The sequence below is a fragment of the Antedon mediterranea genome, chromosome 10 (genome assembly GCF_964355755.1).
Source record: "Antedon mediterranea chromosome 10, ecAntMedi1.1, whole genome shotgun sequence".
Taxonomy (NCBI): Eukaryota; Metazoa; Echinodermata; class Crinoidea; order Comatulida; family Antedonidae; genus Antedon; species Antedon mediterranea.
The window spans coordinates 19,909,115-19,936,689 of record NC_092679.1 but is presented as its reverse complement, the minus strand read 5'-3'; the positions used below and the strand labels follow the sequence as shown (position 1 = coordinate 19,936,689).

At 36.0% G+C, this 27,575-nt stretch overlaps 4 protein-coding genes and 1 non-coding gene across 7 annotated transcripts; 2 read left to right on the top strand and 3 right to left on the bottom strand.

The window, feature by feature from the left end:
• Nucleotides 1-3: 3 nt before the first annotated feature.
• Nucleotides 4-8,957, bottom strand: LOC140061124 (glia maturation factor gamma-like). Of its 3 annotated transcripts, none has more exons than XM_072107578.1 (6): nt 8,723-8,957; nt 6,412-6,508; nt 6,253-6,302; nt 758-890; nt 538-611; nt 4-130 (listed from the first exon to the last, which is right to left on the bottom strand). In XM_072107578.1, exons 2-6 carry the CDS (start codon nt 6,422-6,424, stop codon nt 59-61), a joined length of 342 nt encoding a protein of 113 aa, XP_071963679.1. In that variant the 5' UTR covers nt 6,425-6,508; nt 8,723-8,957; the 3' UTR covers nt 4-58. The 3 variants fall into 3 exon arrangements, with proteins under 3 accessions (XP_071963679.1, XP_071963677.1, XP_071963678.1); XM_072107576.1 differs by lacking the exon at nt 8,723-8,957 and adding an exon at nt 6,814-7,817 and having other exon boundaries at nt 37-130; XM_072107577.1 differs by lacking the exons at nt 4-130; nt 538-611; nt 758-890; nt 8,723-8,957 and adding exons at nt 3,722-4,419; nt 5,429-5,502; nt 5,798-5,930; nt 6,814-7,809.
• LOC140061300 (probable methyltransferase TARBP1) lies at nt 8,642-20,387 on the top strand. Its single transcript, XM_072107808.1, has 24 exons — nt 8,642-9,604; nt 9,901-9,970; nt 10,579-10,727; nt 10,980-11,277; nt 11,313-11,445; nt 11,772-11,958; nt 12,785-12,975; nt 13,113-13,282; nt 13,580-13,674; nt 13,934-14,062; nt 14,548-14,910; nt 15,268-15,444; nt 15,894-16,084; nt 16,421-16,492; nt 16,624-16,747; nt 16,981-17,250; nt 17,554-17,649; nt 17,785-17,972; nt 18,208-18,289; nt 18,472-18,664; nt 18,894-19,073; nt 19,321-19,445; nt 19,798-19,934; nt 20,216-20,387. The coding sequence occupies exons 1-24, from the start codon at nt 8,642-8,644 to the stop codon at nt 20,367-20,369; spliced, it is 4,737 nt and encodes a 1,578-aa protein (XP_071963909.1). The 3' UTR covers nt 20,370-20,387.
• On the bottom strand, nt 12,154-12,225 carry Trnad-auc (transfer RNA aspartic acid (anticodon AUC)). The gene has a single exon. It is a non-coding gene; the product is annotated as a tRNA-Asp (tRNA).
• A 445-nt stretch (nt 20,388-20,832) lies between the features above and the next one.
• Nucleotides 20,833-23,744, bottom strand: LOC140061122 (ubiquinone biosynthesis monooxygenase COQ6, mitochondrial-like). Its single transcript, XM_072107574.1, has 8 exons — nt 23,415-23,744; nt 23,180-23,317; nt 22,659-23,068; nt 22,336-22,398; nt 22,120-22,227; nt 21,804-22,006; nt 21,526-21,641; nt 20,833-21,375 (listed from the first exon to the last, which is right to left on the bottom strand). The coding sequence occupies exons 1-8, from the start codon at nt 23,656-23,658 to the stop codon at nt 21,179-21,181; spliced, it is 1,479 nt and encodes a 492-aa protein (XP_071963675.1). The 5' UTR covers nt 23,659-23,744; the 3' UTR covers nt 20,833-21,178.
• A 129-nt stretch (nt 23,745-23,873) lies between these two features.
• On the top strand, nt 23,874-27,538 carry LOC140061123 (COMM domain-containing protein 1-like). Its single transcript, XM_072107575.1, has 4 exons — nt 23,874-24,047; nt 24,391-24,549; nt 24,946-25,080; nt 25,820-27,538. The coding sequence occupies exons 1-4, from the start codon at nt 23,874-23,876 to the stop codon at nt 25,919-25,921; spliced, it is 570 nt and encodes a 189-aa protein (XP_071963676.1). The 3' UTR covers nt 25,922-27,538.
• Nucleotides 27,539-27,575: the final 37 nt, after the last annotated feature.

Sequence of the window (27,575 nt, the reverse complement as noted above, 5' to 3'; positions counted from 1 at the left end):
TCAATTGTTTCTCATTCAATATATTTTCAATTTCATACGACGATAATTAATACTTTCATTATTTCATTTCATTAAGCTTTTTCTTCAACCATTCTTCAGTGAATTCTTCTACAGATCGGAGCTCAAGCGTCTATAACAAACAATGAAGACATATTTAACCAAATGACATCGTTTTTATATTACAATGTAGTTTTTTAGTTTATTAAATCAATGCAATTTAATTAAAATAAACAGTTTTTATTGCTATCTTGTTCCTGTTGTTGACCCAACGTAACGCAACGTACGCAACATAAGAAAATGCCCTTCCAATAGTTGTGTTTGTCCCCGCCTGCTTGAAATCAAACATGCAATTTGTGCAGTCGTCGGTTCCCACTCGTGATTAGGCAATAGGCTACGGCACTTTGCGTCAATACCGTACGTCGTGTTGCGTTACGCTGCGTCGCTAGTGGGAACCACCCTTTAGATTTGATAGGTGAAAACAGCCGCTCTCCGCAATCGGGAGAGAAAAATGTGTTTTTATATATTAACAATGCTAACCTTTGAAATGCCACACGCGTTAACAACACTTAGTTTAGAGCCTGCATACAGCATCTGAAGCTCTGGTTTGCAATCTGTTGGCATATAAAATGAATGAACAATGAATGATAAATAAATTAATTATTAATAAAACAAGTCTATGTTGTAATATGAAATTCAATAATAATATTTAAAAAATAATTTAAAAAAATATAAAATATTAATATTTATCCAGTATTACCAGCAGGACTAATAAATATGAAAATCACAGGGTATGTAACTCTTCCATCGTCACGGCTGAACTTGTAATTGTAGACAATATATCTGGGTTCATTTGTACGTAATTCCTTGTGTATGTTTTCCGGTAACACATCCTAAAAAAATACAACGAGGATAGTGAAATTGCTGCAAATTGGTAACTGAGCACACCGTACCGTGATATAGTGTATCCGGACAACCACCCCTGGACAACTAGCCCTAAGGACAATCACCCCATAACTAGGACAATTACGGCCCATAGGACAATTACTCTCTAGGACAACTATCCCCACGGACAACCACCCCTCTAGGACAAGTACCACCCGGACAAATACTGTAGTTGCATTTTCCTCTTTGATCTCTACGAAAAAAATATTAACGAGATTTCATTTTTACCTCAAGCGTCTTACGGTATCTGTCTTTAACGCTAGTGTATCCATTTCTATTTTTACTAGAAAAAAACCCAAAGATCATTAATGATAAAAACTGTTTTTAGCCACATTCAACATCACTGTATAATGTTTAAAACTGGTGGTTCCCACTAGAACGCAACGCAGCGACGTATCGACGCAAAGTGCTGCATTGCGTAATCACAAGTGGGAACCAAAGACGCAACAGTGCTGCAAACATCACAGATTTGATTTCACGTAGGCGGGGGAAAACACGATTAGTGGAAGGGCATTTTCTTACGTTGCGTAAGCGTGGTTCCTGCTAGCGACGCAACGCAAGGACGTAACGCAACGCAAGTGAATTGACCAATCACAAGCTTATTCGCTTGTGATTGCTAACTGTCTATAACTTCGCTTTTCATTGGTTAAAACGCTTGCGTTGCTTTTACGTCCTTGCGTTACGTTCTAGTGGGAACCAAGCTGTAGGTTGCGTTACGTTGCGTATCTAGTGGGAACCAAGCTTAAACTATTGTCTCCTCTCATTTTCTCAACACAAAACTTACTACTTACATATCATACATGGATTGATAGCTTTTACGTTCATACGGAACTTGTTCAAGTCCGCTAATACCTCAGAACCAATTGTACATACGTTTACTGTCGCCTGAAAATAAAGGTTAATATTTCATTGTTAACGATATAAATCTTTAAAATGCACAATACTAATAATTGTAAGATGTCAGTTGTGGTGGGTTTGGTCCTTATAATACTCAAACTCAACTCGATGGTAATTAGATATCGTAGTATCAGATCATGGAGGTACTAATTTAACGCCATGGTCAGATCATAGGATTCGAGCTCGGTCCTATTTAATTTTTAATCGCGTGCTCTACAGCTCACTATGTCGGTTGGTCGGTCGGTAAACACTAACTCAAATTTGCGCACGTGACTGCAGCCATGGTCTAGTTACAATACAATTGATTGATTGATTGATTGATTGATTGATTGAATATATATTTATACTGGGTAACCTCTTCAGTCAAAGACTGGTCTCCCAGAGGGCCCGGTTGGTGATCAGTGGCTGTAATGTACTAATACACCGGGGTAACCCCCTACTCGTCTCGAAAGATGTACTAGGTTCTTTAAAGTGCACACGAGCTAGATGTGTACACTGGACCTACGGTTTATAGTCCTTATCCGAGAAGAATCGTTCTACCACCAGAACCATGGAGTGAGTGAGTCTCGAACCCCTGCTGATGTTATGGCTACGTAATTACGGTTCCACTGTCTTAACCGCTTGGCCACTCACTCCCTATCAACAGTTATACAGCTGAAGTTGAGAAAGAAGTTTTGTTTTGAAAAGGGTCAGTTTGTCTAAAATCTTCTGCTCGTCCCAAAATCGTCATACATACAGCTTAAAATATAGCAGTTTAAATGTTGAATATTGTTGTATCAGAGGCAGCATCACAGACAAAAGTACAGGAGATTGCATGACAACGATTGAGGTCGTTAACTATTAATTATTAATAATTAAACAAATGAACAAAACTCTTTAAAAAAAAGTGTACGTAGACAGATGATGAAAACAATATATATGTATAGTGTATTGAAATGAAAATGTGTTTAGAAAAAAAAATATGTAAAGAAATGGGAACATACCGTAATGTATGGAAATAAAAGTGGGATGAACCCACGTACATAAGATATACAAATATATATTAATAATTAAACTATCTGTATATTTTTTAAAACAGAAGAAACATTTTAAACAAAATTGCACCTCTATATAATGAAAAAAATGTATAGGCCTAAAAAAGTCTTGTTTGTTGCAGTAAAATTTGATCAATTTCTTTCATGGAAATCATATTCATAGTTTGTCAAGATGCAAAAAAAAAAAGTAGACACATTATTTAAGTTGAGATATTTTGTTCATGAAGACATCCTAACCAATTCCAGTTGGGAAAAATTAACCGATAATTATCTCATACAAATGGGATAATTATCGGATAATTTTTAACCGTTGACCTGGAGGACAAATTGTTGCGTTGTGATTGAGCATCTGGTTGTTTTGGTAATCACTGATCGTACGCATTTTATTGGTTAAACAAGCACGAATGTGCGATACTCGGGGCACAGCAAAAGAAGCTGTAATAACGTCATAAGACGGGATGTGACGTCACATACACATCATCAACCTTGCTACCAAATACGGCTATACGGTACCATCTTCGAGACGTCATATGGCTGCATCCGGATAGAAATTAAGAAATCCGGCTCTATAGCTTTGAGGACATGTCCCTGTAGTATATTTATGCCAAATCCCAGCTCAATACTACAACGAAAATAAGGGAGGAGTAATACTTTATAAATCGCAATTGTTTCGATTGGTACCATGTTTATGACGTCGTAATTCTGCATCCGGTTGAAGTACGAACATTTTCGCTCTATAGCTGTGTAAAGCTAAAGCCGAGTAAAAATTAACAGATAATTTTGTTTTGGCTGCGGAAACACGGCCGTAAACATAATGCAGAACAAAAACACTAAATATATCCTTTCTTTATCGAATTCATTTATTAGTACGCCTATTATCCAAGATTTTAAATTCTAAACATAATTAACTGAGGTCCTAAAAGTCGTCGCAAAATATATTCTTAGTAGTAGGCCTACGTACCTGTTAGGGTTAAGTTATTATAAGCGTATATATTGAATGATAATCGTGAGAAAAGTACTTGGTTTCATTTGTAATGCATTCTATTGATCTAGATAAGGTTTCCTAACCACCTCAAAATAATCTCACTTCAAAAATCCCGCGCTACTGTCCCTTAAGCTTCTCCCCCTTCAGACGTAGGCAAGGACGTACTCGCAACGCAAGTATAATTTTACCAATCATGATGATCCATCGGGTCGTGATTGGTCAAATTACTTGCGTTGCGTAATACGGGAACCAATCTTCTTAAAGCGTGGTTCCCACTAGCGACGCAACACAAGGACGTAACGCAACGCCAGTGAATTGACCAATCACAAGCGATGACTTCTTCGCTTGTGATTGGTAACTGTCTATAACTTCGCTTGTCATTGGTTAAAACGCTTGCGTTGCGTTTACGTCCTTACGTTACGCTCTAGTGGGAACCAAGATTTAGTGGAGGTGGAGACCAGTTTGGCGTCGGTCGTTCATGAGGGATTTGTAACAAGATTATTTGAGCTGCTTCAACAACCATTCTTCGGTGATTTCTTCAATACATCGGAGATCAAACACCTATAACAAAAATGATTACAGAGTTAACCAAATGTTGCTATTTGATATAAATGACTTCTTTATTACATTTACAATGTAGTTTTTTAGTTTATCTATTAAACTCACGCAATATAATATACCTATAAAGGCAAATTTACGTACACAGACGAGCGGTAACGGTGAGCGGAAACCGTGTAGCTTGTCCCGGCCCACGTAGAATCTGTGCGATCTATCCTGAACCCGTCGGCTCCACGTTGTGTGTAAATAGTCATGAAGAACACAGATTCTATATCGGTTACTGCTCGTCTGTGTTAATTGGCCTAAAGCTTGGTTCCCACTAGCGACGCAACCTACGCAACGTAAGAAAATGCATTTCTAATAATTGTGTTTGTCCCCGCCTCCTGCGTGAAATCAAACCTGCGATACGTCGCTGGGTTGCGTTGCGTTCTAGTGGGATCCATGCTTTATTATTGCTTATCGAAATCGGTATTTGTATTATTGGTAAAAACAGTCGTCATATCATTACCATATTTGGGGATATCACTACCGTATTTGGGTACATCCATTTTTGTCAAACTAATTAGACAATATAGAGCTTAAGGCTTGGTTCCCACTAGCGACGCAACGTAACGCAATCTACGCAACTTACGCGTGGTTCCCACTAGCGACGCAACACAAGGACGTAACGCAACGCAAGTGAATTGACCAATCACAAGCGATGGCTTATTCGCTTGTGATTACTAACTGTCTATAACTTCGCTTGCCATATTGGTTAAAACGCTTGCGTTGCGTTTACGTCCTTGCGTTACGTTCTAATGGGAAGCAAGCTTTAAGGAAATGCCCTTCCAATCATTGCGTTTGTAATTGTGTTTTCCCCGCCTGCGTGAAATCAAACCTGCGATGTTTGCAGCACTATTGCGTCGTCGTCGGTTCCCACTTGTGACTACGCAATACAGCACTTTGCTTCGAAACGTCGCTGCGTTAGGCCTTCGTTGCGTTCTAGTGGGAACCACACTTAAATAATGCTAACCTTTGTAAAGCCACCTGCATTCACCATACTATGTTTAGATCCTGCATACATCATCTGAAGCTCTGGTTTGCAACCTGTTGGCATAGCATATAAAATGAATGAACATTTAATTTCTAAATTCTGTAAATTATCTAGATTGTATAGGCCTATGAAAAGCGTGGTTCCCACTAGAACGCAACGCAACGCCGTAATGACGCAAAGTGTTGTATTGTGTAATCACAAGTGGGAACCGACGACGCAACCAGTACAGCAAACATCGCAGGTTTGATTTCACGCAGGCGGGGAAATAACAATTACTGGAAGGGCATTGCGTAGCTAGTCGGAACCAAGTTTTAGTCATTATAGAATTTAGGCAGTATACAAGTTTACCAGAAGGATTAATAAAGATGAATATCAAGGGGTAAGAAATTCTGCCATCCTCATGACTCATAGTGTATTTGTATACAACATATCTAGGTTCTTGTGCTGGTAATTCCTTGTGGATATCTTCCGGTGACACATCCTGAAAAAAATAATAAAACACTACAATAATATAGTATCGTGATATTATTGCACCCGATTATCGGTACTGTATCTATCTATCTCCGAAGTATCATAGGAATATTTGGTAATACAACATCACATGTGTTTCACATGTATCTATTAGTAACCTAACTTTACATGATAGGCCTACAGGCACCACATGTGATGCATGCTGTATTACCAAATATTCCTATAATAATTCGGAAATAGATAATATGTGGAGATACAGAGCACTGGGATATTGTATAGTCATCCAATTCATTGCAATGCCTTCCACTCTGATCACAACATATTCAGTTTACCTCAAATGTCTTTTCTTTCTTTATCGTTTGTGTATCCACTTCTATTTTTACTGAAAAATAAAAAGGTAATAAAACTGTTTTTAGCCATATTCAATTACAGTACGGTTTAAAACTGAACTATACTTTTTTCCTCCAAACAATATACAACTTGCAACTTACATATCATACACATATTAACTGATTCCTTAGTGAAACGGAACTTCTTCAAGTCCGCTAATAGCTCAGGATCAATTGTACATATTTTTAAATCTGTTGACTGAAAATAAAGGTTAATATTTAATTGTTATACTGATTTAAAATCGTGAATGAACAATATGGCTGCTTAATGTCGGTGGTGGGTTGGTCAATTCAATAAAGACAGTCTACCGATGGTCTACTAGTAACAATTTGGTAACACGCTCTTGTCTCCTACGACGTCAGTTAGAAAAGAAAGACTCGATCCCTATCTGATTTGCAGTTTTACACAAGTTACATTATACAGTAGCCTAAGTATATATTAATTCTCGAAACAGATTAATATTAATATTACTGCTCAATCTCAGAGATTTTAATAGTACTTACCATTTTTAATTGTCAGAAAGAAAAGCAGAAGAAGTGTTTTACTGTAGTTGGATGGGTCAGGAGATGTGCGTTGTTTGTCTGAAAACCAATAAATCCTCTTATATACAGTACTCCCAAACCCGTGACTAAGCTTTAAAACACAAACAATTTAAATATTGTCGTCTCAGATGCAGCCTCGACAATTCAACAATTTAGAGAGATTGTGTCGTGTCGCACGATTTTTGCATAACAATTACTAGAACATCGGCGACTCAAACGAAATCTTTCTTGTCTCTCTGATGAAAAACAATCAGAGATTGGAATTGATTGCTTTTGTGTCGTCGATTAATTTCATTGTTAAGTCTATGGATGCTCCTAGCTAAGCTAGGAAATAAGACTATAGGAACTCGTTAACAACAAATCCCTCTCTTGTCATGAAAAACAATCAGAGAGGTTGGAATTATCTCTAAGATAGGAGACATATAAATCTCTTGTCCCTGATGAAAAACAATCAGAGGTTGGAATTGATTGTTTTTGTGTCGTCGCTCAATGTCATTGTTAAGTCCATGGATGCTAGCTCTAAGCAAAGGACATAAGCTATAGAAACTCGTTTCCAACAAATCCCTCTCTTGTCATGAAAAACAATCAGAGAGAGGTTGGAATTATCTCTAATCTGGGACATATAAATCTCTTGTCTCTGATGAAAAAAGATCACAGAGATTGGAATTGATTGCTTTTGTGTCGTCACTCAATTTCATTGCTATGTCCATGGATGCTAGCTCTAAGCAAAGGACATAAGCTATAGAAACTCGTTTCCAACAAATCCCTCTCTTGTCATGAAAAACAATCAGAGAGAGGTTGGAATTATCTCTAATCTGGGACATATAAATCTCTTGTCTCTGATGAAAAAAGATCACAGAGATTGGAATTGATTGCTTTTGTGTCGTCGCTCAATTTCATTGCTATGTCCATGCTAGAGTCTAAGCTACGAATACGAATACGAATATGTTGAACCAAATATACGCGTAACAGTTACATCACAAAAGTAGCGCAGGCTCCGACGATTATAGTTATTAGGCTAATTATGAAGCCTGTGCTCAAAGAAAAATTTTACGTAAATTGTGTTGTTGATAGAAAAGAATATTAGCATAACTTTCTGGCATAATTAAGTAGTACGTCTACTAATTTGAACTTTCATTCAGAAAGCCGCATCGTTTCATTGTTCTTTTTCTGCCAATTGTAAGGCCTATTTATTTTAACATCATGGCTAATACGATATTCAAACTACCCGGGTAGTTTTTATATGATATATGTATACGCGATACGACACGGCCTACATGAACTACTACTAGGCCTAGCATGAGTTGAGATTATGTATTTTACTCTTAACATCACATACTGTAGAACCTTCGCTCACCAGAAATAGCAGACCAAAGACGGTGTCATAACACCACTCCGCAGACATTTTGACACAAATAGCGTGTCATACATATAAAAGTTTCTGTACGTCTGTCACGCATGAATGATTGCATGACGGCACATGGTGTGCAACTCAATCAACATGTCTTCTGTAATGTATAAGTTTTTTACTGATTATATTAATATTGAAAATGCAGATCTTGTCAATAAACTTGTAGATTACACAATTAATGTTATATCATCAAGCCAGGATGATCAGATTTGTATTTTAGAATGTTGTAATGCTCTTAACACGCTAGTCAAAGATGTGTTAGCTAGGCCTGGATTTGGGAATTCGTTGGTGGTCGGAGGAGAGAACCCGACAAACTGCAATTCTTCGCCAGGGTACGTGTGTTGCCAAAGGTTAGGTAGTTTAGGCCTAGAAAATAATATGATTACTGAAAAGGATGGTGCATCAGTTGACGGCAAGTTCCAATTATTAATAAAAAAGATAATTGCTGAAATTTGTTACCCAGTTTTTAGATTGACTGCTTTAGAAAAAAATGTTGTTTCAGATAAATCTGGATCATGTACAAAAAAGTTTGACATTTTTCATGCTGCCTGTGAACTTTGCCTTACTTGTCTGAGCATGTGCAGTGAACCACAATCAAGGTCCATCATTTATGACGCATGCATTGCCTCACTAAAAGAGTACGTAGAAGAACAGAAATTAAACGAAAATACAATGTCCTTTTCTTCATCCGATAATAATATTCCTATTTATCCAACACTTGAAATTTTAAATACTGTTCTTGAAAGTATCTCAAAGTCAAATACTGAATGTGTATTAGCGAAAACACCATCTTGTGTATCACATGATTATGATAAAGACTGGCTCGATAGATGTTTCATTGAATTGCTTAACGTCATTGAAAATGCTGAAGATTGGGTGTGTGGACAGATTGCCACTGTTTTTATTCCAAAGATTCTTAAAATGGTTAGAACACCCAATGAGAAAGTATTAACCATGTGGACAAGAATTCAGAAGATGCTGCTGTCAAATGGTAAAAACTCCAGTAACTCTTTTATTGTGCTATGCGCCTTCGTTGATTATTTTCATCGACATACTGACTTGATTACGGAACCAGACATTCTTTCAAGTATATTATCAGAAAAGTCTTTCTGGGAAGCAATCCAGCATGGTTGTACTTCTGGCGACTCGTTGACTAGAAAGAGAGTGTTGTATTTGCTGAAGAAAGTCGTGGAGTTGTCAGCAGGTCTTGATGTGCCTGGAGGTGATGTGAAGGACTGTACAGAGGTTCCTCTATTTTGTTGGCATCGTGAAAATGAAGATAAACACGCTAAGCTATGGGCAGATATGATTTTGATTCTAGAGACCCTGAAAGAAACACAGGTAATAATAGCAAGAACTTAAGGAGTATTTGGTTTCTGATGACCTATGACCTATGTTGTGGACTTAGAATAGACTTAGAATCTGCCAAAGAAAATTGATGAAGCACACCCCAATTATGTCTCAGCATTCCCACAAAGTGTTAAACTAGTTGTTTGAAAGCTTTGTAATATGATTCTTTTTTAAACCATCTTTAAACAGAATATTTACAAAATTCTCTTTAAAAATATCTGCATTTTCTTTTTAAAAACGTGAATATTCAGTATTTAAAATAAACCAATTTATTGTTTTTATTTTAGGTTCATGTAGTTATGCCAGTGTTGTCACGTCTTCCTAAGCTAACTGAAGCCACCTATTTACCAATTACAGGTTTGTTTATAAATTTATTTGAATGAACGTTATGTCTTAAGATACGGGACCGTATCCATACTCCTGAAAACTAAAGGTACGGTAATTGTAGAAGGCACTATGTAAGCATAGATTTTATTGAAGTAGGTTATGGAAATTGTTTTCTGCAAGCAAACTGTGTGGCATGGTGGGCTTGTGATGATGCTATGGCCTAGGGGTTGCGGGATCGGTTTTCTGCTTGATGATTTTTTTTTTATTTAAGAAAGGTTATTTAGAGAGTTGAGAGTTTTAATATTTAGGACAAGTTTTAATATTTAGGACGAGTTTTAATATTTAGGAACGAGTTTTATAGGAATTCAATTTTACCGTACTTTTAGCAAACGGAAGTTAGGATACGGTACCGTATCTTTAGCCAGAGCGTTTAATGAATTGACTTGATTACAAGTGGAAAAAAGATATAAAAACATCGGTCTGTTTTATTCTACTGTACATCTTCAATTGATAAATTTATGAATGAAAGTTTATAGATCTAGAATGAAAATTGTTTTATAAGAAAAGTTATCCTGGATTATCTGTAATAATAAACATATTATTATATGTATTTAATTCTGAACGTGATTGACTTGTAGGTTGGCCATTACTACACACATCTTGGCTAGTTGTGATTTTTGAACGACTTTTCCAGCATGCAACAAAAACTGTAAGCAGGTGGGGTGTGATGCAGGTTATGACCCTTGACCTTGTTGCGTGTCCTGTTCTTACTCAAGTTGGCTCAAAGGTAAACAATTTTAAGCCTCTGGTGCACCTCTCAAAATTAGAGAGCTTGCAGGTAGTAGTTAAATACTTTTTAGGCCACCCCTAAGGTACAATGAAAAGTGGAAATATATGTTTTAACACTAAAGCCAACTCCTACTGTATTTAGGATAACCCCCATTAGGGGGACACTTTTGTGGGGCCCAAAGGTGTCCTCTTAATAATTGTTCTATATTACTACTGTAGGTTTGATAGGTTTGTTATTTGTTTCTTTTAGTTTGTACTTGGACCAGTGCTAAATGTATTAACTGATTACACGCTATATATCAACACCAGCGAGAAAAGTTTGTTGAGGTTTTCTGAAGTTTCTACCAGGATATTAGAATTCTTTCCGAAATGTGTGGCCAGCCTGCCTGTTGATCAAGCCAAGGGCAAGTACAAAGAATGCCTACTTCTTGCCCTTCAAATGTCTATAAATCTGCTCCGTTTCATCTGTAAAATCTCCTATCCCCAAGATCTCCTACAGCTAGCTGTTGCCTCAATTCATCCACTGACAAATTCAACCTTAAAGTGCTGAAAAATTGATAAATTCATTCTTTTTACCACACAGTTTTTCTGCAGGAATTGTTGTCAGCAATTGTAGAATTACGGACCAAACCGGTTCCACTGGGATTCATCTCTCAGTCCCTTGCCAGGATACAGCCAAGCCAGTCCTGGGGAGATACTTCGTTACAGTGTCTTAGGTAATGTAGAAAATATGATTGAATATATGAATTAGTGAATTAATGTACTACAAGATGAGGACGTTTTGGGCGTGTTGCATGCGCGTGCAATTGAGAATTAGTGCTGTTCCACCGTACCACCATGCAGATCCAATAAATAGGGTTTTAATCATAACATGATAGTAGTCGAAAGTGTATCAAGCCCTGTGTATCAATTCATTTCCAGTATATCATTGCCAACAGGGCTACTGGTGACAAGTATGTAATAAATGCTTTATATTATGTGCAACACACTTCTAATTTCATAAACTAATAATAAATGTTGTGTTATACATTCATTGTTCTAGGGAGCTACTAAGCATAGGCTTGTCAACTGTTCTTCCTTTTCACCGTGGTGCTATCCAGTGCTATCTGATACACACTGCTCTAAACCTGATTGATCCAGCATCTGCTAGCCTCTGCCAGCTGAGCAATGTGCTTTCTGCTCTCAACTATGAGGAATGTATGCAAAGAAAAACTACCATTTGGGAAAAAGTATTTTATTTTTATTTAAAAGTATTACATTTTACATTGTTCTCGTTTTCAATTTCATAGTTGCCATCAGATACGTATATATATAAACAAATCAGGCAAAGAACAGTAATTCTAAACCGCCCGGTGATATACTGAAATTTAATTAATTAATTTGAAACGATAAAGATGAGGAAATCTGTGAGAATGAGAAAAAGTCGCCCCAACCGAGACTCGAACTCGGACCGCCTGCTTGATATGCAGATGTCCTAACCATTAGACCACTGGGGCTTTCATGGTATTGTTCGAACTCGATTGGATAGCGACTCTTTAACATTCTCGGCGTGGTACGGCGGAACAGCACTAGTCCTCGGTTGTACGCAAGCGCAACAGAGATCAAATTGATACGCTCTCATCTTTCAGTATTTTTATTCACGAGGCGGGATCTCCGAAGAGATACATATATATATAAACAAATCGGGCAAAGAACAGTAATTCTAAACCGCCCGGTGATATACTGAAATTTAATTAATTAATTTGAAACGATTATACATATATATATTTAAATCCAAAGGCAAATTACTGAATAATGACAATGCTGTGGGTATCAGTGGCTGGATCTCAATGGAAATCAAATAAGCAAAAAGCTAAATCAAAAAGTAAAACAGCCAGAAAAATTAGCAGAGCTTTCGGGCAACACTAGCCCTTCATCAGTGCGCAAGTGAGACTACTTGGACATATATATCTTGTACTGCTTTTATTAATTTTTCTCCTATCACATTTACCAATCTATTTGTTTATTTGTAAAATAATAAATGAATTAATATTTTGTAAACGTTCTGTTCTTAAGATTGTGGACTGGCTACAGCAGCATGCATCTGAGTTAAAATTAGACTCCAAGGTACAGAATGTATTTGAAGCTCTACAACTGGAAGTCACAGAGTATTTGACATGTGATACAGATACTGCGTCGTCTGCTAAAGAAGCTACAAGGGTTGCCAGGTTGTTGGTGCTTATTGTTGATGCCAACTACAAAACCAAGTAAGTTGTACAGTGCCCATATTCTTTTACTTTTCCATAAAGCCATGCATGAACTTGGTTTAACTTAATTGAATACCATGGGTAGTAGCAAAATCTGAGAATTGTCGCATGTCTAAATGCCAATTTTTATTTTCCAGGGAACAGTTGCTTAGAGGTCAATCAATGTCTGACCTCATCCAACCTTTGACCAAAGTGCTACACAAGGTTGGTAGCCATGTTTATCTACCTGTGACCCAAGCAGACAATGCTTTGCATCTGCTATCGGCAATTCTGAATGAAGCTGATCCAAGAAAGACTATTGAAAATGGTAAGGTCTTCATTTTATACTAAAATCTGTTCAAATCAGTCCAGCATATAGTATTTGTGTCACTCTACAATTTATGTAGAGCCCCTTCTTTAGACACCCCTATTAAATTGACACTTTCCCATGAAACAAGGGGCAGTATATTTTAACTACACCTACCTACCTACACATCCAACCACAATTCCTTGTACTTTACTTTGTTGGGTCCCAAAGACATCTCCTCTTGCGGTTCTGCTGAATACCATTCTATAGTGCACAATATTTCTGGATACCATTTTTTAGTATAAATTTTATTCGAAGATTGGACAGTAGGCCTTGAAAAGTCTGTTTTCTTATGTGCGGAAGAAATTATTCTTTACCTAAGACGAAGACTTATAGTGATTGACGAAACTGAGGTATTTTCAATCTTTTTATATACATAAATGATACTGCTTTTTAGATTAATTGTTTACTGTTTGTTTTTTAGTTCATAGTATATATCTCATTACATCCGCCAAACAGGTTATGTCAGATCTTTACCAAATTGAAACCACAGATAGATATGTGGTCAAGGACCACTCCACTAAATCCGGACCAGGATCCCAATTCCCAATTTGAACCAGGGATCTCAAATGCGTAAGGCTGTTCTAGCTTGTATTGTGGACTTTCTTTCAGTGTATATGTGAGAGTAGCTTGCACCTGTATATTAACATCTTGGACAAACTCTTACGACATCAACTTCTGCAGCCAACAAGTCTTATGAAAATTGTGAATGAGTGTTCTGCCGTGGTAGCAAGTTCACTGGTGAGTGTTGGAGAAACAAGTGTGTTGATGTACATATATATTTAGAAATGTTTATTTATTTATGGTATATTTATAACTTTATTGTGAATTATTATTAAGAACATTACAATTTTTAAAGCAACATATTTAAATTCAAATAGATACATAGAAAAATTATTAAACTTGAGAAATTCAACAATGAAAGAATACTGAGAAATCAACTCCGCCTCAACCATGGACTCTATGAAAATTTCTCAATACCAAAATATCAATTTTCACAAAATTTTAATATTAAAAATGCATTACATAAATAATTACATAAAATGTACCACTATGTCAGATGCTTTATTTATATCATTTGTTTATGTAAAGTATCTAGATGAAGAGACCTGTAGAAAATAGGGGAAAGTCTCTAGCCTTCGCCTAGACCCTAAAAAATAGCCATAGAAAAGCAAAACCCTGGTTATGTTTTAAAGTAAAATAAATTTGTTTACTTTTTTTTGTAGAATATTACATCACAAAAAGAAATTCTTGGCTACATAGCCAGCACCAGAGTTCTAGGATGGAGGCTGTCTTGTACATCGATGCCTTTAGAGAGTCTCCAATCTGTCGACTCAATCGTCACAAATATCTTGACAGTTGGTAGCTTAGGAGACAAACTGGAGCACTCCGACAAGTGCTCATTGATCAATTCATTCCTCAGCAGTAAATGGAGAATCATTCTGTACCTTCTCCAAGGCCATAGTGGTGATTTTCTTTCTTCAAAGAATCCAAAAGACATCCTGATGCCATGTCTGAATGATCTCTCCATCATTCAAGGAGTTGAAGTCATACCAGCGTTGCACTGTGTTCGGCTTCTCGTTTCTCAGGTAATGCTTTGTTTCCTAGAGTTTATGGGGTCCCCTGAGCAGTGCCCAGAGGAAAAAACAGGCATTAAAATATGTCAAGAAGGCTAAAAACGTCTAATGCCTTAAGAGTTGGAGGGCCACTTAGGTTTCCTAAACCAGGGACATCTGGCCTCTACGTTGCGCCACTGATGCCATTGAAATTCTATGAAGAGGAACAAAACATAGAAGGTGTTCAACAATATTGTTAATGCAACATTGCACATTTTCAGCAACAACTCCTCATTTTGACATATAATTTGTTTTCTCTATGATTACCTAGCTTCCCTTTAAAAAAGCTTTGTAACCACTCTTTCTCTGTCAATATTCTGTTCCTTCTAGATTACTGCCAATCCTGAATGTTGTCTTGAAGCCTTTGATGTTTGTTGGAATGTTGTGAGAGATCTCAGAAACCAACAGAAAGTGTACTGGGCGTGTGTGGAATCGTTCATTCAGATAGTCTTCCAAGTTAATGTCTTGAAATCTGATTCAGACCTTTTGATTGGTAAACTGAAAAAGGTTTGTAAAACTCTGTTTACACTAACAAAAAAAAGTGTGATGTGCATAAATATGGTAGTGATATGACATCATGTCCATATATAGGCACGTCACATTTTTTTTGTCGCATACAGTTTCAAATGTTTGTATTAGTCTGACTTAATTTTGTACTTTTTACTAAGTACATTGAGAACAAGTAATTCTCGAGTGAGACTTGAACTCACGACTTCCAGATCACTAGCCTCGGTTCATACATCTAGACCACCAAGCTTCCGCTAATTGTCATATATTCTATTTTCTCAATAGTTGACTTGTAATAAGGCTTTGTTTATGTAGAGAATCTTGTGTATATGTTTGTCTTGTGAACAGGATTACCACCTTTAAGAGGGACAGTGAATGAATACACCTATGGTTATCCTTGGACATTTTCGTAACTATAAAAAAACAAAACTTGTTTTTATTTTTTTCAGATTGCTAATGATTTCCTTGTTACTGGCGAGAATCAACAAGGTCTTGTGAACATCCTAACCAATGAGATGTGTGACTCACTACTGTACCTAGCAACCAGCGATGCACATGCGTGCCTTTCTACTACTTTGAGATATTTGGATGTACTAATGAATTTTTACTTGTTTTGTCCGCCTCTAAATAAAGATCAAAGGTATGAATAAAGATATGTTGGTTGATTTGTCTGCACTAATGAAAAGGAAATCATTACTTGCTACTTGCTTTGTGTGTTTGTTGGTTAGCACAATAGCGCCTACAATTTTTTATCATTCTGAATTTTTCGTTGTAAATATACTTACAGAACATGGTTATTGAAGTTTAAGAAAATCCGTTCATTAAACTTTATGTGACAAAAAAATATGGACATGATGATGTCATATCACTACCATATTTGGGCACATCAAACTTTTTGATAGTGTCGACCGTGAGTGTGTTTAGTGTTTAGAACGTGATACTTTGAATTTACCGATTGTTTTGATACTTTTTTAAGGTTACTACAAGATGTATCTGCTGATATTATTGAGATGGGTGAAAAGTGTTCTGTTAACCAAGTCTATAAAAGGTAGGCAATAATATTTGCTCTAAACGTCTTGTTTGAAATGAAAATGTTCATAAAATGGCCAGGGTCCTCCTGCTTTATCATGGTCATTATGCATATTTTAGATTTTGTTTTTTATTCTTCAATTCTTGCAGCTACAACAGAGACCATCGCTTAGTGAGAGTGATTGCCATCAACTTCATTGTGAAGCTACATGTTTATCATTCTGATATTTTGTCACAGTTGGCTCCTCATATGATACAGTTACTTCTTAAAAAGGTAAGTACCTTTTCCAATCTGAATAAGTTTTGCTTAATATTATTCTTTTTAAAAAATTGTCATAAATAATAGGCTGGGTTTGAGTGGTATGTTTGACTGCCAGGCTGCCTAGAAGTAGAGAGACCTTTTGATTGTTAAGCTCTATCTACACTATCAAACTTTATGTGACAACAAAATGTGATCATGATGATGTCATATCACTACCATATTTGGGCACATTTGTTTTAATTCAGGAGGAAAATAAGAAAGACACCAGCAGAAAAAATCAGCGATACGTGTGTAATTCAGAGAAGCATCGATTAAAAGAGAAGATTTGGCAGACAATTGTGTTGCTGTTGCCATGTGTTCACCTGCAAACTGCTCAAGGGATTTTCCCGCCAATTATTGATTGTTTGCAGGTAGATAACCAGCCCTCTGTAAAGTACTTCCAGGAATGGGCAAATATTATCTTGATGGACCGTTTTCCAGAGTTTCAAGAACAACTATGGTCTCAACTGCAAGAGGTAATTACTAATAGCATAGTCACCCAGCATAAGAATATTATATTATTATTATTATTACAGCAATATACCCTGTAAAGTGAATTATTAGACATTCAGTATTTAAACAGATTTTGTTTCATGGAAATTATTTTATAAAATGTTTGTTATAGCCAATTCTTGGTACTGTAACTAATTTTGCTCTGTGATATAGCATCGCTTGTGAAATACATGTGTTACTATGATACTGGACAAATACTGCCATATGTGGAGATATAACAGCTTTTGTAATGTTACTGAAGTAATCTTTGTTTTTCCTTCTTGCAGGCAACAGTTACCGATGATTGGAACAGAAACCTAGTGTGTTCATTGCTTACCATCTTATCTCACCTGGGCACCATAACCACTGATCTACAACATAAGGTAAGATGAACATTAATTTCTTCAAACCAAAGTAGTCCTGCCATTTTGTCTGTCCAATAATTTCTCCATTTTCATCCAACTAAACTCACTATTAATCAACAATGCAAATGTTCTTTTTATAATGATTTTTTTCAGGCTGCATTTCTCAAAAAAGCTCTCCCCATAGTCCTGCCATTTTGTCTGTCCAAAAACTTCTCCATCCAGCTGTATGCTCAGGCTTCACTCTCCAAGTTGTGGACAGAGTGTGAAAGATCAGGCCTAGAGGAGGTACAGGCCTTGTACCCTGGTGTAGCTGCCTGCGTGAAGTTTCAGAACAATAGTAGGCAAGTGCCAATTAGAGTAAAATGATCCTAAAGTTAGCTACAGACAAATCACTATTAAGGGGACACATTCTGGTCAAAGTGTCTCCTGAAAAGGGGTTGGCTGTAGTGTTTTTACCTTTGTTCATTTCATGGGAAAGCGTCCCCTTAATAGGGGTGTTCCAAATGAGAGGTTGTAGCGCAATTGAAAATTTATGAATGTAATGTATTTCAAAGCTTATACTTTACTTTTTTACAGTGCACATTTCAGTATCCTCAACCGACTACAAGCAAACTTCTTCCTTTTGAAGTTTGATCCTCAACATGATTGCAATTTTGAGGTTAGCCTACAATTATTAAACTACTGTTGCTGCAGCAACCAATAACTTTTTGTTGTGTGCAAATCGCGCATTACTTTTATGACGTAATAAACCATAATATAAATAACAAATATGTTTATTAAGTTGTCCAGTTATTGACAGATCTGTAGACTTGCCAAAATGTTTTGACCTTTGACTTTCAGACTATATTCTACACAATTCCATACCTAGCATTGATGATGCCTGAACAGTTAATTCCAGCAGATTTGTTCATTGAAGCAAATGCAACTTTGTGGGCTAGGCCTAACTTGCCCTATAAACTGAAGCCATCCGCTGACAGACAAGGCCTACAAGAGCTGGTCCCTGGGGCATGGAAAGCTAGCAAAATGAAAAATAGTAAGTGCATGGTTTATTCATCATTAGATCTATGATGTAGACTGACTTACCAACCAAGGGGTTTACTATGCTAAACTCAAAGAGCTTATACAACTCACTAGAGAGCGAACTAAGCGACAGCCAAGTGTGTGTGTCCATAATCAATTTTTTTGAGCTGTGATTACAGTGGAGTTCGATCTCTAGAAATTCATAGAAGCTCTTTGGATAAAACATTTTTTAACCTTTCTAGCCAGCCAAAAATCTGATGCTGATAGTGCTTTTGACAGCGTCAATGATGTCCAAAAGAAGATTGTACCAGCGGGAGAGTCAATACCAGGGCTAGACGTAGATGCCTTTCAACGAATGAATCTCAACAGAAGCAAATTAATTCTTGTGACATCACTTGTGAATAAAGTACCAAATTTAGGAGGTAATGAACTTTGTTTCACCAATTTTCAATAAATGAATGAATAAATTTCTTATTACAAATAACATTACCATATTTAAAATTAAAAGAAATTCTTCATAGTCCGCAGCATAGTGATTGAGTACCAAGACTTTTTGCCAGAAACCCATGTTTTTGATTATTTATTAAATGTATTTAGTGTTAAAGCTTGTTCCTATTAAAACATTTTGATAAAACATTTCAATACGTGATTTATATTCTTTTATCTTAGGTCTTTGTCGTACAAGTGAGATATTTGCCGTAGGCACAGTCGTCTTACCCAATCTTCAATTAACTGAGACAAAGGAATTTCAGAATCTTAGTGTCACAGCTCAGAAGTGGCTAAATATAGAAGAAGTAAGTAAAATGGTGGCTGCTGCACTGACTCTGGTATAAGCCCACACACACAAATTGAAAGGTGGGATTATTCCTGAAGGTGAAACAATATTAAGGATGTATGCCTGCATAGATTAAATTTGCATAAAAAAGGCTTATTACATTATTATTAATACTAAAGTATCTTGCCACTTTATAGAATGGTCTCTGGTATAAGCCCACATGCACAATTAGAAAGGGTGGGCTTATTCTTCATTCTACATTTTGCATGTAAAAGGCTTATTAAACTACTTTATAAATAAAATATCCTAAAGTATCTTGCCATTGGTTAGTGTTTTTATTCAATCTTATAACCAATAACTCTATTTTTCAGGTTCGGCCGTATCATTTGAACGAATATTTGATGAGGAAGAGGCATGATGGGTATTTACTTGTTGGTTTGGAGCAGACTGCTAACAGTCAAAGCCTGACTGATTGCAAATTCCCGCCAGAAACACTGATTTTATTGGGGTATGTTTTTTAGTAGAAATTATGAAATAATTAGAACACAACTTGCTGTTTCTCAACTAGAAACATAAATATAAAATAAAATAAAAATAAAATAAAATAGTAGCCTCCCTCTCCTTCTTTTTGACATTTTTAGTAAAATTATTTTTAAAATATTGTAGCGAAGAATTAAACAAATCACTAATCTTACAATGTAAATTCTTCAGTTTTATTTCATTGGCACATCTGCAAAAGGACCCCTTAAGTTGCCAAAATTTATACTTATTCCTCCTTTCTTGTTGTAGAAATGAGAGAAGTGGAATACCTGTTGAACTTATCAACATACTAGATGTATGTGTTGAAATTCCACAGCTTGGTGTGCTGCGTTCACTCAACGTTCACGTCAGTGGCGCCCTCGCCGTCTGGGAATACACGAAACAATGCATGATGTCTTCATAGTTGTCAAGCATTGTTTGATACAAACAGTATAGTTTACTTTTGTATAACAATGTTTTCAATAATTACATCCGCCAAGGAGGTTATATTTTCACCCCTGTATGTTTGTGTGTGTGTGTGTGTGTTTGTGTGTGTGTGTGTCTGTGAACAGCCTGGAGGCCACAGTTTTTATCCGATTCTCACCAAATTTGCCAACAATGATCTATGCCCCAAAAGCTCGGACGAGTTCGAATTTGAGGGGAAAGGTCATAGGTCAAGGTCACAACTATTATAAAAACTATTTTACTGCCTAGTTTGTAGAATTTATGGAATTAAAATAAATATATATTTGTATGCTTATGAATATACATCACATCTTCTTATGTAATGTAAATATTTGGAATATTGATCAATACTGTATATAATAATAAATATAAAGAGCTATTGTGCATAACTGCTAAAATAAAAACTTTATTACAGTATCGTAAAGAAAACAAATTTAAAGCACTATTTTTTTTTCATATCTAATTTGAAAAATTTTAATAAGCAAATTATAATATATTTAGATTCTTTTAGAGAATTACAATTTTAATGGGTACAATTATCTGGAAATGATTGACCAGGGATGTTTTAAATACTACCAAGGTATGTCTAACCTTTACTAACCAATTGGCAGACAATACTGAGACATCGCTATTGGCCAATGGGAAACAATTTTTTAAAGAAAGCCATCTAATTAACCAATAGCAAACAATCTCCCAGAATACCAGGACCAGTCTTTAGAATGTATTGACCAATGGCAATGCTGTATACTACCACAACATTTGATTGGTTCAACTGCTAGCCCCAACCATAAATTGATTTTTCAGAGGTTGCAATGCATTTGTCAACTTTAGGCCTACAGTTCTTAGAAGCACAATCTCTGGCCTATCGGTTGAATACAGCCTTTTCAAAGCATCGATGGTTGCCATGATTGGTACAATGTGGCGCTGTCGTTCCGTCTCGTACTTGCATAGATGTAAAAGTGAACCTATTAAAAGAGATTTTACCATTTAAATAAAAATTCGAAAAATCAGAACCGTAGTAGGGTAATAACTCAAGCTCTCTAAGTAATCCGCCACAAAACTACACCACAATTGCATAATATTATGTGATTGTTAAAAATACTCAATTTTCTTACCTATGTCACCTCCAACACTTAAGGCTTCTGCAAGCTTAGATGTCAAGCTGATGACATCACCAAAGCCAAGGTTCACGCCTTGACCTGCAAGTGGGTGTATTCTGTGGGCTGCATCACTTTTAAGAAAAAAGAATTTGTTGAAATGGCTATAAATTTGTCATATTTGTAACATGTAAAGCTATGTCTACAAAAACTTTATGTGACAAAAACTGTGATGTGCCCATATATGGACACGATGGTGTCATATCACACTATAAGAAGTTCAGTATATAAATTACCCAATTAAAGCCAATCTGGGTTTGACATAGTACGAGGCATGCCCCAATCCTAATGGAAATCTTGCTCTGCTTCCCTCAGTCACCCCGATGATGCTCGGTGGCAGCTGACGAAAGTCGGAACCATCTGGATTGACAAGTCTGAGCAAATTATCAACCATGTTTGAGGCGGTATGCACTACATCATGACTCTCGTAGTCCTTCCACTAGAAAATATATTGTAAATAAATGAAAACAAATTAAGCTTTCTTTATGTTAACTTAAACAGAACTTAGCCCAACGTGTAAAAGAAAAAAACCAACGCCCTGATGCTACTTACAAATGCAGTATTGACAGCATCAACAAATTCCTCCTCTGGCATTGATACCAATGCTTTTGCTTTGTCATGGTCTATCGACCACACCAATGAGCTTAGAGTATCTGTTAACTAACAAAAACAACAAAGTTTTTACATAACAATAAAACAATTAGGCCTACAGGTTCACTGTGGTTTTGTATACTAATATTGCAATTTTGTCCACAACCAGAGACTTACAGGCAGCATTGCGATTGGTCCAGACGGTAAAAACCTTTGCCAAGCCACAGTGTTTTCTACAGGCTGAAAAGAGGAAATACTTTGGTCAAAAAAAGTGTAATGTGCCCAAATATGGTAGTGATATGACATCATGATGTCCATATATGGGCACATCACACATTTTTGTCACATAAAGTTTGATAGTGTAGACAGAGCTTATAGAAAAAACAGCAAAGTATGTGTCAAATATTTTAGTACCTATATGTAACATTAAATTTAAATTTGGAAGAGATGCTTCTTCAGAACTCCACTCTTTTAAACATTTTACAGGATTTTCAACCTACTTCTGAAAGCATCAACGTTGCCACAATGCCTGACTGATCATAATCCCATCCGACATTTTTAATCCCAGCCGATTCCCTGATCATTGACCTGTTGCCATCTGCACCAATCAGAAGTCTTGTTTCAATGAACTTTCCATTATCTAACTGTATTTTAACCAATTGTGAAGCGTCCTCTTGTGTTGGAAACTCAATGTGCTTCGTTCTACTGTTGTATTGTACTTCTACGTTGCTCTCATCGAGTCGATTGGTTAACGCCCCCAATGTGATGTTGTTCTCAACAATGTGGGCAACACTTATTGTGAGGTCTCCTTGATCGAATGTAATAAGTGCATCTGAGCATGCGTCCCAAACTTGCATTCGGCAAACTGATTTTGTTCTTGTGTCTTCTATGCGATTCCAAACATTCAACTCTGAAGAGGAAAAAATGGACAACTTTAACCTTGTTGAAATTGAATTGCGAGTACTTCGAATGAGTAGAAAGTACAGTTAAATACAGTAGTACTAAGTAGAGCTGCACTTACTTTTCATAAGCTCAACAGTTTGTGGATTCAAAGCACTGACACGATTACTGTACGCTCCAGGAGGTTCATTGCAAAAAGATGGCTTACTACCGCTTTCTAACAGCAACATTTTTTGGTGTTCGAACATTAAATTATGACCTAAATGAAAACAAAAAATAAACTTAAATTCATTCCAATAAAAGTACTTTGACCATCGTGGAACCAGAAGGAAGGAACCATCCTCAATCATACACACCTAGTGCACATGCCATTGCCGTACCAACCATCCCACCACCTGCAATAACAATATCATAGAATTCTGTCTGGTTATCTTCTTGATTCTGCTTCTCCTTTTGATCTGGTTCCACCTCCTTCATACATTGGAATCGTCCAGTAGACTGACATGACAGAAATCGGTGATGTATTTTGACGTTTTCTGTCAATAAAACACGAAATCTACATTGAGGCAGTGTTCTTGAGAATACTTTTAAAAATTGCATTACTGAATATTAGGTAAATATTATGTGTATTCGAAATTAACAAGGATTTTAGTCAGACATGCTCAAAAATAATTTTTGTTCACGAAAACAACATTGACGAGCGGCCTCTACAACTAGCAATTGTTGACCAATCGCCTGGATCGTAACAAAACTTTTTCTGGAGAAGGTAAGATAAAACACATACGTTGATTGGATAACTTTTATCATGTGCAAAAATGGCCGGTCAACAACAGAGTAAAACTTTTTTGGGTTTATTAAATGGTATAGCTAAAAGACAATACTATGGAAACAAAGAATTTACGGATGAATTTATTAAAAGTGAATTATTCCCTGAGCTATCCGATGATGAATTCCAGTCGGTACTTAGAAAGTTTAAAAGTTTATTGAAGGTATAAAACTGGTTGTAGAGCTAGGCCTATTCTAGGCTGTCGATATTTTCGTGAAGGGAATAATTGGGTGGGGATTTATGTCACATGCTCCGGTGTGTTATTTTGTCTTGGCTTGCTGGGGAAGTTACTAGGCCTAGCCTAATCCGTTTTGTTTTCTACTGTCTTCCAATACACACCCTACATTCTTATTATATCAGGAACTAGGCTAGCCTACCTAGCTAGGATCATATTAAAGCCAAATAATGTATTTTCAGCCATTTACGAAGTGGGATGAGGGGGCTATCTCTCTCTTGTTACTCTAAATATTATACACATAATAAGAAGTCTTTTTTTTTCGTTAAAGAGTTTAGTTTCAGCTGACATGGACTTTAATCAGCTTGAGGCTTTTTTAACATCTCACAAGAAGAAGCGTGAAGGAGGATTAACAGAAGAACAAGCCGCTGCAATCACAAAGTTCTGGAAAAATAATAAAACTAAAATCCATGAAAGCGTAATATCCCAGGTAATACGGGAATGAGATCCAAGCATCTGGGATCATTTAACATCAGGGAATCCCAACTTGAGCATACAGTAGGCAGATCGAAGGACTGCCCCAAGACCCCAACATTTGGAAATTTACAATGCAAAAAATAGGACTTCAGGACTTTAGGTTTAGTTCAGCACTTTATTCTACCATTGTTTCAACCCTATTTCAAATCCTGGATACGCCACTGCTGATGAATAACTTTCACACTACATAAAGTACAAGACAATCCAATAACGTGACATGAATTTCATACATTTTCCCACTGTGTAACATAAGAGTCAGAATCACAGCTATTTTGGCATGTGATTCGATACATAAGAGAAATGTAAAATATTTGAAATTTATTAAAAAGTATAGTTTTTTCTTTTTCAGAGTTGTTGGAACAACACATTAAAAAGTATGAGCTGGAGGATTGACGTAAAAGGACAGGCTAAAAATATTGAACAAATAAGTGTACCAACAGCTATTGTTGAATTACAGATTGCAAACCCTCTTAACAAGAAACAGGTGCATGTTTTACATACTTTATTATAAACCTTAATGCACTTCTATGATGCACTTAACGACTCCCGGGAGAGGTGTGTCATGGGTGCATCATTTACAAATAATTAATGACACAGGGGGGTGTGTCAAAATACCTAAATTATTAACGAACAATTGTCCAACAATGTCCGTCACTTTACCACAAAAGGACAGTCGTGGTGTGTCCTTGTTCTCTAAAAGGGCCGTCAATAATTTTTTCAATTGTTTCGTCATAGTCACATTGCAGGTTATGATGCAGTGGTTTATCATGGTATACATAAGGTATGACACACATCGGACAATAGATTACCAACCTCCCTGTAATTAATAAATAATAGTCAATACTCAAAGAGTGTACCCTTGTTTTTTTTTATGAAATTGCACTCCTAAATAGTTTATTTATAAGAGTATCTGGTATCTATGTCAGGACTTATACTTATGTAAAAATAGAACAATGCAAATAGTGCATGCCATCATCTGAAGTTAAAATAAATGAGAGGTGGTTGTTTTTTAGCTCAGAATTAGATTTTTTAAATATATCCATACTGCCCTCTATTTATTATCCAGGAGAGAAATGAGAAGATAATAATCTCAAGCTGTCAAAAATTAATTACCACAAATATAAATATTAACTTTTATACAGTTTGGAATTGCAGTAACAATGTTGCTATTATTTATCAAACATTATATTAATCAAGATGTTTGTTTTTTTTATGTTACCTAGGAAACAGATGTTGTTCGTTTTGAAATGGATGAAGAAAAAGTAGGAGAAGTTATGAAGAATTTAGAAGAGATAGAGCAACAAATACAATTGCATATATCATGAAAATTGAAACTAAATATAATTATGCTAAACTCATCATGTGGACATAAAATTAGAATATATGAATGAAATCAAAGAACTTATAACACAAGAATCTCCTGTTCTTCAATTTGCATTCAAAACACAGTATCGGAAGTATAGGGTTAAAAGGTCAAACTGGGCGACGCTATTTCACAGCATGGAGCAGCGCCCCCTCCAAACTAGGAAGTCAATTACTCTACCCCCCCTAAAGTATTAGCAGATCCCCTCTATGATTTTGACTTTCTAATTTGATGCGGGCGCCCTACTCCTCAGTCAATTACTCTATCCCCCTAGAGCATTAGCAGATCCCCTCTATGATTTTGACTTCCTAATTTGATGCGGGCGCCCTCCTCCTCAGTCAATTACTCTATCCCCCTAGAGCATTAGCAGATCCCCTCTATGATTTTGACTTTCTAATTTGATGCGGGCGCCCTACTCCATGGCTTACAATGGCGCCACCCATAGCTCTATTCTATCCCACAATGAAAGGAGATTCTTGTGTTATAAGTTCTTTGATGAAATGTACTGACATTTTTCCACAGGTGATACCTATGACTCATCCAAGTATTGACATTTTGATCTTCAGTTATATGCCAACCTCAACCTAATTCCCATCAGACAGAAAGGACCAAACCCACTTGTATAGAACTTGGGACAAGTGTTTCTAAAGCTCTGTCTACACTATCAAACTTTATGTGACAAAACAAGTGTGATGTGCCTATATATGGACATGATGACATCATATAACCACCATATTTGGGCATATCACTACCAGGTTTAGGCACATCCCACTTTTTTGTCAAATTAGTTTGATAGTGTAGACAGAGCTTAAGTTTACCAAAGTATTAGGATTGGACATCATGAGGATTTTATAGAGTTTTCGTTACATGTTTTGAATCTGTTACTTTGATTTTGGGATAAAACTTCTCTAGCTGCAGTACAGTACTCACATGAAATAGTACTGTAAAAATTATGAAAGATATATAAGTAATTATAACTTCAATTTTTCTTTCGTATATATCATGTATAACAAATTGAAATGTATTTATCAAGGTTTTCGTGATACTGTGATTGTGTATGAAAACTCAAAATTATTTTATAAACAAAGTTTTACAAAATGTCGGTTATTTCTTCTTTTTTTAATTTCTATATAGTTTCAAATCAAATTTCTATATTATATTAAAATTATACAAGTTATTTTGTGGTGCTAGTTGTTTTTATTTTTTTCAGCATTCCTGTTTAAACAAACATATCGGGTACAATTAAAGAGGCCATATATAACAGTTTCAAGATAATATAATTCACCATTTTTCATTTTTGTATTTTTCCTGAACCTAACCATTTGTCTACCTCACTATAAAAAAATGTTTGTATACAGTACAAAAAAGAAACAGTTCCGGTAAAAATCAACAAAAACCTCTCCTCCAGAGGGCGCACTCTAAGTACAAACTTACAAAATCTTGAGAAGTACTTGTTTACTGTTCATTTTTATCAAACTTTTACATTAATTACGTCAGTTTTATTAAACAATCGTTTTTTATATAAAATAAGAATACTTATATAAGCATTTTACGTCTTTAATTATTATAAATAACAATTATAAACTTTAGTTTGGGCATAGAGATTTTTATTATTA

Bases quoted from the DNA above. Each gene is read 5' to 3' on its own strand.
- LOC140061123 (XM_072107575.1), top strand. From the start codon at position 23,874: ATGGCCGGTCAACAACAGAGTAAAACTTTTTTGGGTTTATTAAATGGT. The intron at 24,048-24,390 runs GTATAAAACTGG...TTTTCGTTAAAG, and splicing joins AGTTTAAAAGTTTATTGAAG to AGTTTAGTTTCAGCTGACAT. The intron at 25,081-25,819 runs GTGCATGTTTTA...TATGTTACCTAG, and splicing joins ACCCTCTTAACAAGAAACAG to GAAACAGATGTTGTTCGTTT.
- LOC140061300 (XM_072107808.1), top strand. From the start codon at position 8,642: ATGATTACTGAAAAGGATGGTGCATCAGTTGACGGCAAGTTCCAATTA. The intron at 9,605-9,900 runs GTAATAATAGCA...TTTTTATTTTAG, and splicing joins AGACCCTGAAAGAAACACAG to GTTCATGTAGTTATGCCAGT. The intron at 10,728-10,979 runs GTAAACAATTTT...TGTTTCTTTTAG, and splicing joins TTACTCAAGTTGGCTCAAAG to TTTGTACTTGGACCAGTGCT.
- LOC140061124 (XM_072107576.1), bottom strand. The intron at 6,303-6,411 runs GTAAGTTGCAAG...TTTATTTTTCAG, and splicing joins AGTTAATATGTGTATGATAT to TAAAAATAGAAGTGGATACA. The intron at 891-6,252 runs GTAAACTGAATA...GTATTTTTTTAG, and splicing joins AGAAAGAAAAGACATTTGAG to GATGTGTTACCGGAAAACAT.
- LOC140061122 (XM_072107574.1), bottom strand. From the start codon at position 23,658: ATGCAATTTTTAAAAGTATTCTCAAGAACACTGCCTCAATGTAGATTT. The intron at 23,318-23,414 runs GTGTGTATGATT...GTTTTCATTTAG, and splicing joins GGCAATGGCATGTGCACTAG to GTCATAATTTAATGTTCGAA. The intron at 21,376-21,525 runs GTAAGAAAATTG...CTCTTTTAATAG, and splicing joins AAGTGTTGGAGGTGACATAG to GTTCACTTTTACATCTATGC.